This window comes from Brachyistius frenatus, unplaced genomic scaffold, assembly GCF_029030835.1.
Source record: "Brachyistius frenatus isolate BFR_SWC_R1_liver_20210118 unplaced genomic scaffold, ASM2903083v1 Contig_103, whole genome shotgun sequence".
Lineage (NCBI taxonomy): Eukaryota > Metazoa > Chordata > Actinopteri > Embiotocidae > Brachyistius > Brachyistius frenatus.
The window spans coordinates 392,576-401,401 of NW_027210702.1; the positions used below are offsets into that span (position 1 = coordinate 392,576).

An 8,826-nucleotide genomic window follows, 5' to 3' on the forward strand; every position below is an offset into this window, starting at 1 on the left:
ACCACGATCATCACAAGCTTTATCCTGCTTTCCTCTTCCACTGAGGCCTTCCTGTGTGTTTTCGCTGTCGATTTGTCCGCAGCACTACAGTGTTGGAGAGCAAAAGGCAACTCTTCGTCTTTCGCAGCAAGAAGATAGAAGATAAGAGACCACCATGTAGATTACACTGCTAATAGCCTCCCATCATCGTCCCTTTGGGTGCAGCTGTCCATCCCACGCTGCTTTCGCTAATTTACCCATCAATCCTTTATCATAAAACCGATTTAATGACAACTGAGCGTCAACCAGGCCAAGAAGACCAAAAACACATCTTGAACATTTTCTGGAAAAAGTTGTTTCTCCTTTCACTCTGGGAGAAAGACATCTGAATGTTTTATTTCCTTTCACCACATACCAAACAAGAGCACAATGACAAAGAAATACAGTCGGGTTTGGTCGAATTCAGCTGACAAAGTGCTGAATCAACAATTTGTGATAAATCAGTGGTAAAAATCAAAGTGCATCCTGATAAAACTGCATGTAAACTTGCTCAACATGAAGCACTCTCCTCTCGTTCTCTCAATTTGTGTTTGGTCTGCTTTTAATAAACAAATTTTTGGAATATTTGGGGGTGATGGATGATAATCAGCCTCCTTCATATTTTTTCCACTAACCAGAGCAATATTTAAGTCATTAATGAGGAGACATAAAATGTGGAAGGGGGAGAAAAAAAGTAGATGGTTGTGGTGTTTAGCAATGTGCACATACAGACATCATGGTGAAGCACACTGGATGTGAAATGAATCAGATTAAAAGTATTTTGGAGGATTTGGATTCATATTGAGACCAGGACAGGAGCTCCTCAACACTTTTTGGCTTGTGACACTTTAAAAAAAAAAAAAATTAAAATAAAAAAAAAAATAAAAAAAAAAATCAATATCTAACAAATATTGTATTTTTTAAATCAACTAATGAATTATAAAATGTCCGAATATAGCTTAAATGTGAGACAAATAATCAAAAATGGCAGCGGATACATTTTCTGTTGATCCACTTTGTGTTATAAACAGGGCAACCAAACAGAGACTTTTTTCTCCTGTTTTATTCAAGTTATTTTAGAGTCCTGTGTCCAAAACGACTTCCTGCGAGGTCCAGGTTGAGATGAAGGATTTTCAGCCCTTTAACTGCTCCGATATGAGGACAAAGATCTTAGCCATACGGCGACGGAAAAACCAGAACGGGTTTCTTTCAGGGTCAAACAGTGGAGAGCTCCGAGTCAGCCCACTGACCTCAAACCAAGTGATCATGTGTCTCACTGACGGAGACCAGACCGGAGACAAGAAAGCAAGACGACGGCTGCACCCCCAGAGAAGTTGCGTTATCTATATTTAATATAACAACTCCTGAAAACATTTGTTCCCTGAAAAGTTGGGACAAAAGAGCAACATTACCTAAACTCTTCCTCCAGCGTGGATGTAAACACTCAGCACTTTCCCTTCACGCTCTTATTTTGAAGTTATTTTGGTATCTACTTTAGCTTTTATTCCCGTCTGTTTCACGCAAGGCGATTCTTCATTTTGTTTGACTTTACACCCTTTTTTTTTTTTTTTTTTTAGGAACTGTGACTGAAATAGTGATTTACTGCACTAATATACAACCTTCACATCAATACAGTAAAAGGAGCAAGACTTCAGTACACATTTCTGTTTTTGAAAAGTGTCTCTCACTCACTCACACACACATAAAACCACTTCAAGCAGCACATTCGGTGGGTGAGCAGCCAAGAGACCACACACTCCCAGCACAGACTCGGTGCACTTTACTAGCGCACATGGAGGCCAAATGTACACACTCAGTAGCCTCCGACAGGCAAATCGCATAGAAAACTGGCTGCAAAATAATAGGATTCATTAAGGCAGGGTCTAATTTAGAGGCTCTGCTGTGTCTATAAGAACACGTAAAGGGGCCTGTAATGAACTTTCAGGGTTTAAATGAATAGTGAGTTTTCAGAAGGTACTGAAGTGGAATATGATGGTTGTTCATTGGGTCTTTGAGTTCCAAAGAATTCTAGTTTTACTATAATTTAATTCAGCAGAAATGAGGGAGATGTGGTGACACACAAACTTTTTAAGAGGCGTTCAAGGGCAACACAGAAAACATGCAGACAGACAACATAACTGATCAAATGAAATCTATGCGTCCGGCCTGATTATCATCCATAAAGCAACTCCATGCTTTTACTCTGTTGCCTCATTTAAAAGGTGGTGAGCTCTTAACCAAAGAATAGAAAAAACAAACAAACAAGAAAACCACTTCACTACAGATGCATCGCAATCCAACACGAGCGCACAAAGCTCGCTCAAAATGTCAAACGTGAGATTTTTACAGGATATCAACAACAACTTGTGTTTCACCAGGATCCGCTCTGCTTAGAGAATCATGCAGTAAATACAACATATTACACACGAGTGTATCCTCATTCACATCTCTCAGTTTTGATTAAATAAAAAAAAAAAAAGAATAAAAAAAACCACCACTTCAGTTTTCAGAGTTAAAATAAATCAGGTTGTGCTCACAATTTCACAAATAAAGAAAACAGCATCAGTACATGTCTTCCTAAATTCTTTATAGAAAGAAAACTCATTTACATCTCACCAAAAAAACACTTTCATGTGTGAAATAAAAGCCTCCAATAATTACGTATTTCCTTAAATAAAAACAAGACTACAAGGATCAGTTGTTCACTTACAAAATAACAACACATTGTGCTCGTAATGCCTCAGAGTCCACTCTTTATTTTGTCTTCAAAAAGGGATGAGAGGCTTTTACGAAAGCACATTTTTCTGATTCAGGCGGGAATCTAAAGCGTTGGTGTCACTCCACAACAGACAAGTGTTTACTTTCAAAGTGACAAACCTTTTCCTTCTTTCCTTTTGTAATTAATATCAAAATGTCAAGTGAAATTCCCTGCACACGGTAAACATAAAATCCCTCTTAAAGTCTTTAGTGTCATACTTTTTTCCCTGTTTATGTACAGTAGGAGAAGTAGCCAACATTTTAGCCTATATCAATTATCAGTTTTCAAACATGTCATGAAGACTATCACATAACATGAAGTTATTATTATTTAATTGTTTTTTTTTAATCCTTATGTTGTTATACTTTGTTTTCATATTTTACTCAATGGCTAAACTGATGCTGAGGCAGCTACTTCCCAACTTGTTCCAACAGAAGCCCTCCTTCCCTGTGACGCATTTCAATCACATACCTCCAAAATCAATTAAATGCTCATTAATTATTAATAGTTACCTGCAAATGCGTCATGTTTTAAATACCGGCTAAATCTGGAAACACTGGTAAATTCAGCACACATAAACAAGTAATTACTTTCTGTATCGTCATCTCAAGGGTCATCCTTGACAGCTTTAAAGGCCGCGCTTACGTCGCACCTGCCGAGTCGGAGCAGGACAGACGCAGCTGCAGCTAATAACAGTCACCGATTAATGAGCTCCGGTACACTCAGGTGTGCTAAATGAGCCGCTAATACAAGTCAAACGGCACTGATAAAACAGCCTCTATTGTTAATGCTCTGTTACACAGTAAATGAAACGTGGCTCGGGTTATTACCTCCGCCGAAAAGGTGGTGTTTTTACTACAGTTTGCGCGTCTGTCAGAAGTATTAAATAGCATTAAATAAATCTCAATTTAAAAACTTTACTTTCGGGTGCTGGAGTCGAGATACTGCATCATACTACAACTTTTAATGAAATGAAAATGTTCATATAAAAAGCTGTAAACCTCTATTTTTGTAATTATCGTGAGGAATTTGGTTAAGGCTTGGGGCTGGTTTTCATTTACTTTACTGTCATAAAACTGTTCATTTTACACCCAAAGTTCAACTATTATTTGTATATATTGTGTGAAAAGTATGATATCGTACACACAAATATGCATGTTGTCTCCTATGACATTAGTTTTCTATTCCCCTAACTGTCGGTCGAAGCTGCAATAGAAGCTCTCGGTCACTAATGTGTAATAAACTGCTCACCTTTCAGGCCTGTCTGGAGGTTTTAATCATTATCTATCATTTTGTTTTACTTTATAACTCCTTTACCGTGACAATTTATTAAAGTTCGCTAAGTTTTATTCACATACCTGGAAGTGAAGAACTTATCAGTATAAAATGCTCACTTACTTTTCAAGAAGTCACCGGGGAATAAACTCCATCCATTGGTGAAAACGAGTGAATCCAGCCTGAGAGAGTAATGAATTTCCCAACGTGTCCCGTCCTGACCAAACCCGAGCAAGGAGATGTAAAGACAAGGAGTGATGAGGACGGACTGCTGCTGCCGGCTGAGGAAAGAGCAGTGAAATGACACATGCAGAGGAGAGAGGGAGGGAGACAGGGAGAGAGGGAGGTAGCTGTTAGGGAGGGAAACCCAGAGACAGACTCACATGCATAGAAACATACAGTGTACATTTATTCCTGCTTTCAAATAATCTTCATGTGAAGTGAATGTTTCATATCTGTTGAAGTATTTGGTAGAAGTTGTGAGTGGATGGAGTGAGCCACCTCTTTATTCTTTAAAGCCATACATATAAATGAATAATGTGATTACAGATTTAGAAAGGTTAATTAATTTCCCAGATGCTGTGATATCAGAGAACAGGAGGAGGACAAAAGTGGAAACAGTGTGAGGTTAGAAAAATGTCATCACGGCAGCCGTGTCAGAATTCTTGTATAAAGAGATGCATCTGATCTGTGAATTAAAGATGCTGCACTACACAGAAAAACAGAACATTTTAAAGGTTGCACATGGACAGAAAATGATCGACAGAGAAGAGAAGCTGATCATTGGTAGGTATAATATCATGAGGAGGTTGAACAGCTCTGCAGAAACTGAACCAAAACAAACCTGAACAAATACTCCTCCTTGGATTGAAAAAAAAAAAAAAAAAAATAAATCTTAAGTGAAGCCATATTAGGGTAGTTTTTGAAAGCTTTATGCTGTAAATTCACAGCAATATAGGGTGCGCTTACTTGTCTGCAGAAAGTCTGGCAAGACCAGCTCAGCGGGACAGGACTGGGACTACAATGAGAACACAACTGGTCACAGATGAAACAATAATCAGTCAAATACTTCGTGCAAACTTACTTAATAAAAGTAATTGCTGGCTGACGGCTTTTTGTTCACTTACTTTGTTTATATTGCTTAAAGATGACGGAAAAATCTCAATAATTTCAGAATTTACAGTTCCGCTTTTAATCTCAGTAATTCAAGTTTTCTCTCATAATATTGATTTATAATTATAAACTGAATTCTGATTAAACTGAAAAATCTGGCTTTTTTAGTTTATTGTTATTCAACAAAGACTGATTTACAAAAAGGTAACTGAAGACCCTTTAAGTAATCCTCATGCACAGTTTGATTGTGATGCTTCATTATAGCCGACCGTGCTTTTATAGTGCTTATGAGCAGGACTAATGACATGGAAGATATCATCTCCTTGCTTCTAAAGAAAGCAATAAAAGCCAGGACTTTCCTGAGAATTTATTTTATATATTATGACCATCCATCACTCACATGTTTGTTTGTGTGTGACTGTGTGGTCAGCATTCCTTGATTTATTCTGGATGGAGAAATAGTCACCTATCATTACTACTCAGCCTGTCTGCCTTCCTGTCGCTCCTCCTCTGTGGTTTTTCTGTGCGTGCGTGTGTGTGTGTGTGTGTGTGTGTGTGTGTGTGTGTGTGTGTGTGTCTGTCTGCCAACACTTGTCTGTCCTACATCAGCCTAAGTATCTTTGACAGCTCACCGCAAGTCGCTCACCATGAGCACAAGGTGTGTATGTATGTATGTGTGTGTGTGTGTGTCGGTATGTGTAGCAATTAAAGACTGCTTTCACGACGCTCCAGTGAAAACAAACCGGCTCCTATTACCTGTAACAGCAAATATTGATGTTCTGCATTCTTTTATGGCCTAAAACTACCATGTGGAGCTATATAAAGCCTCCTGAGAGGAGGTGTGTGCCTTCAAAATAAAAAACACCAATTACCAAAACCGGTTTTAAAGCAGAATCGGGACTGCTGTGTGTCGAGGTAGATTACAGTTAAATTGGCTGTTTTATTTCATGTAATATTTGTATTTATTGTGTAATTTTCAGGGTTTTTATATATCCCAGTCTTTGCTTGATGAAGACTTCAAGTTTTTCTTGTTTGGTTGGATCAATAATCTAAAAATAAAACCCCCAATATTCAATTTATTATGATATTAAAACAAAGAAATTAAGCAAACTTTGACATTTGAGACAATCAAAACCATCCTTTTTTTTTTGTTGATGAAAATGACCCTTAATGATCGATTCTGTCATTTGTTGTAGCTTTTATGTGTTGTAAGCAATATTTGTCACTGGTGAAGTCACACAAAGTTCATCCCACTCAGCAATGAGAGTCTGCATGCCTTTCTCATATAAAACAGGAAACCTTTGAGGAGCTGAGAGGTTTGTTCTTGTCTCGTCACTGTGGAAATGCTGCCTCACTGTGGTGCTACTGTGGTAGTGACACGTGCACCAAAAAACAGTGTCAGCAAAAAAATCTCAATCTTGTAAATAAATTTGTATAAAGAAGCTGCTCTCATTTCTGGACCAAGACACAAACTAGATGAGAGGTTCTATGTTACTTTCAACAAAGTCTCTACTGTCGAGTTCAGCATCTTCCTGCTTGGATGCAGTTCAGAAGTTTCTCAGGTGTTTTCAGGTGCTGAACTAAACTGCAGCTTTACTGTCCTTCCAAGGGAAATATCTCCTGCACTGATTGGTTTCTATTTCTGTCACACACATCTGTATTTCAGTTATGTGTGTGTTTATGTTTAGCTCAGTGCTGCTACTGATGATCAAAGGTTGCTGGTGCACACAGAGTGCTGACGGGGCTTTTTTACTGCGTCAGTGCATGAGAAGTTTTGCATATTATATTTGTATTTATATCTGTGCGTGCGTGTGTGTGTGTGTGGTTTGTGAACAGTGTTTACCGTTTTCTGTAAAGAGTTGGTCAGTGGCTGAGGTCTTTATGTGGCATAATCCCACAGCCTCTTTCTGGAAAACATGAGTAGCAATGGAACCACTGACTCAAATTTTGGATCTCATTCTCATGACAAAGCAATTGTCTCGATTATAGAGGGCTCGGCCGCTATAAAAGAGGGCAATATGAGCGCGCACACACACACACACACACACACACACATAAACACGCACACACACGTAGTATTTACTTACCATAACACACAGATATTTCAAGGGAGACCAAACGGTGGAGAGGAGCCAGTGTGAAGATGGGCAGGGTGAGTAAAGCTACTGATAGTTTCTTTCTTGTGTTCATCTTCAGGGATAGCAGCTTTCAACATGTGTTCACAATGAATTAAAGGCTAATTTGATGTCTAATGAAATAAACCTGTGATGTAATCACAATAATTTTTGCAGCTGGATCCAATTGTGATAAAAACAACAACACAAAAGCAGCACAAGAAGGAATTTAAAGAGGCTTCTGAGTCTTTTTATAGTTTGCATTTTGTGTCGTGTTAGCTCGCTGCTGAACCAAGAAACTGCTCCGAACTTTGTTTTTCTAAACTTATTCATTAGGCAAAATATAACATGCAAAAATGGCAGCTTTGAATACATCTTCCCACTTTGGACGGATCACTAACGCACCAGATTTTAAGAGTCCCTGCACAAGCTTAAATCTTTTCAAGCATGAAACCTTTTCCAGTGACGCCAGTGTTTTCACTCACCAACAGATCATCTTCTACGAGGACAAGCACTACCAGGGTCGCAGGTACGAGTGCGACAGCGACTGCAGTGACTTCCATTCCTACCTGAGCTGCTGCAACTCGGCCCGCGTGGAGAGCGGCACCTGGGTGATCTACGAGAGGCCCAACTACTTGGGTTCCCAGTACGTCCTGACCCGTGGCGAGTACCCCGACTACCAGAGCTGGGTCGGCCTCAACGACAGAGTCAGCTCCTGCAAGATGATTTACTTTGTAAGCAGTCAAACGCACATCGGTAGAGGTCAGAGGTCAAATGTACACGATAGTGGTTAGTAAATACATTTAGCTGCTGTGAAGATCCGCTTTGGGTTCCTCCATTTTTATACATTTAAAGGGAAATTTAGGGATTTTTAAGGCAAGAGTGAGAATAATTTCCTAAATTATTATTGCCGCCAAAAATCCTTCTACAAACATGACTGCAGCATCATTTTGTCCACCAACGAGTCTTACTTACTTACCCAGAAACTTTTCAGTTGTGCCACTTGCTGTGTAATTCTTCTGCCATTTCTTCACTCTTTACAGCCAAATTCTGGATCCCTCTCAGTACACCTCGTCTTCACATTCATATTTTGCACCACATCATCCAGCTGCTCGTCCAAACTCATCCTTCGTGCTCTTTTCTCCCCTCCTCCTCCTCATGTCCTCTCCTGTCAGGCTCCTGGAGATTCTTACAAGATCCAGCTGTACGGTAAAGGGAATTTTTCCGGCCAGGTGTTTGAGTCGAGCGAGGACTGTCCCTCTGTGCTGGAGAAGTTCCACTGGAGAGAGGTGCACTCCTGCAGGGTGCTGGGAGGCTGGTGGGTTTTCTACGAGCATCCCAACTACAAGGGCCGCCAGTACCTGCTGGAGAAGGGCGAGTACCGCAAGCCTGTGGACTGGGGTGCCGTGTGCCCCACCGTGCAGTCCTTCAGACGGCTGACCGGGTAGCTACTGTCCCTGACAGATTGATAGATTGAGATGCAGCTGCAAATGGAGCTACAATAAAACTGAATCACGAGGAGTTTGACAGTACAGCCATGTGTTTTTT

At 39.8% G+C, this 8,826-nt stretch overlaps 1 protein-coding gene across 1 annotated transcript; it reads left to right on the top strand.

Moving 5' to 3' along the window:
• Positions 1-7,307: 7,307 nt before the first annotated feature.
• Positions 7,308-8,726, top strand: LOC138628670 (gamma-crystallin S-like). Its single transcript, XM_069711836.1, has 3 exons — positions 7,308-7,316; positions 7,770-8,012; positions 8,454-8,726. The coding sequence occupies exons 1-3, from the start codon at positions 7,308-7,310 to the stop codon at positions 8,724-8,726; spliced, it is 525 nt and encodes a 174-aa protein (XP_069567937.1).
• Positions 8,727-8,826: the final 100 nt, after the last annotated feature.

What these genes read in the sequence shown, in the direction of transcription:
- LOC138628670 (XM_069711836.1), top strand. An exon ending in CCTGCAAGATGATTTACTTT is followed by an intron (nt 8,013 to 8,453) that starts GTAAGCAGTCAA and finishes CTCTCCTGTCAG; the next exon opens with GCTCCTGGAGATTCTTACAA.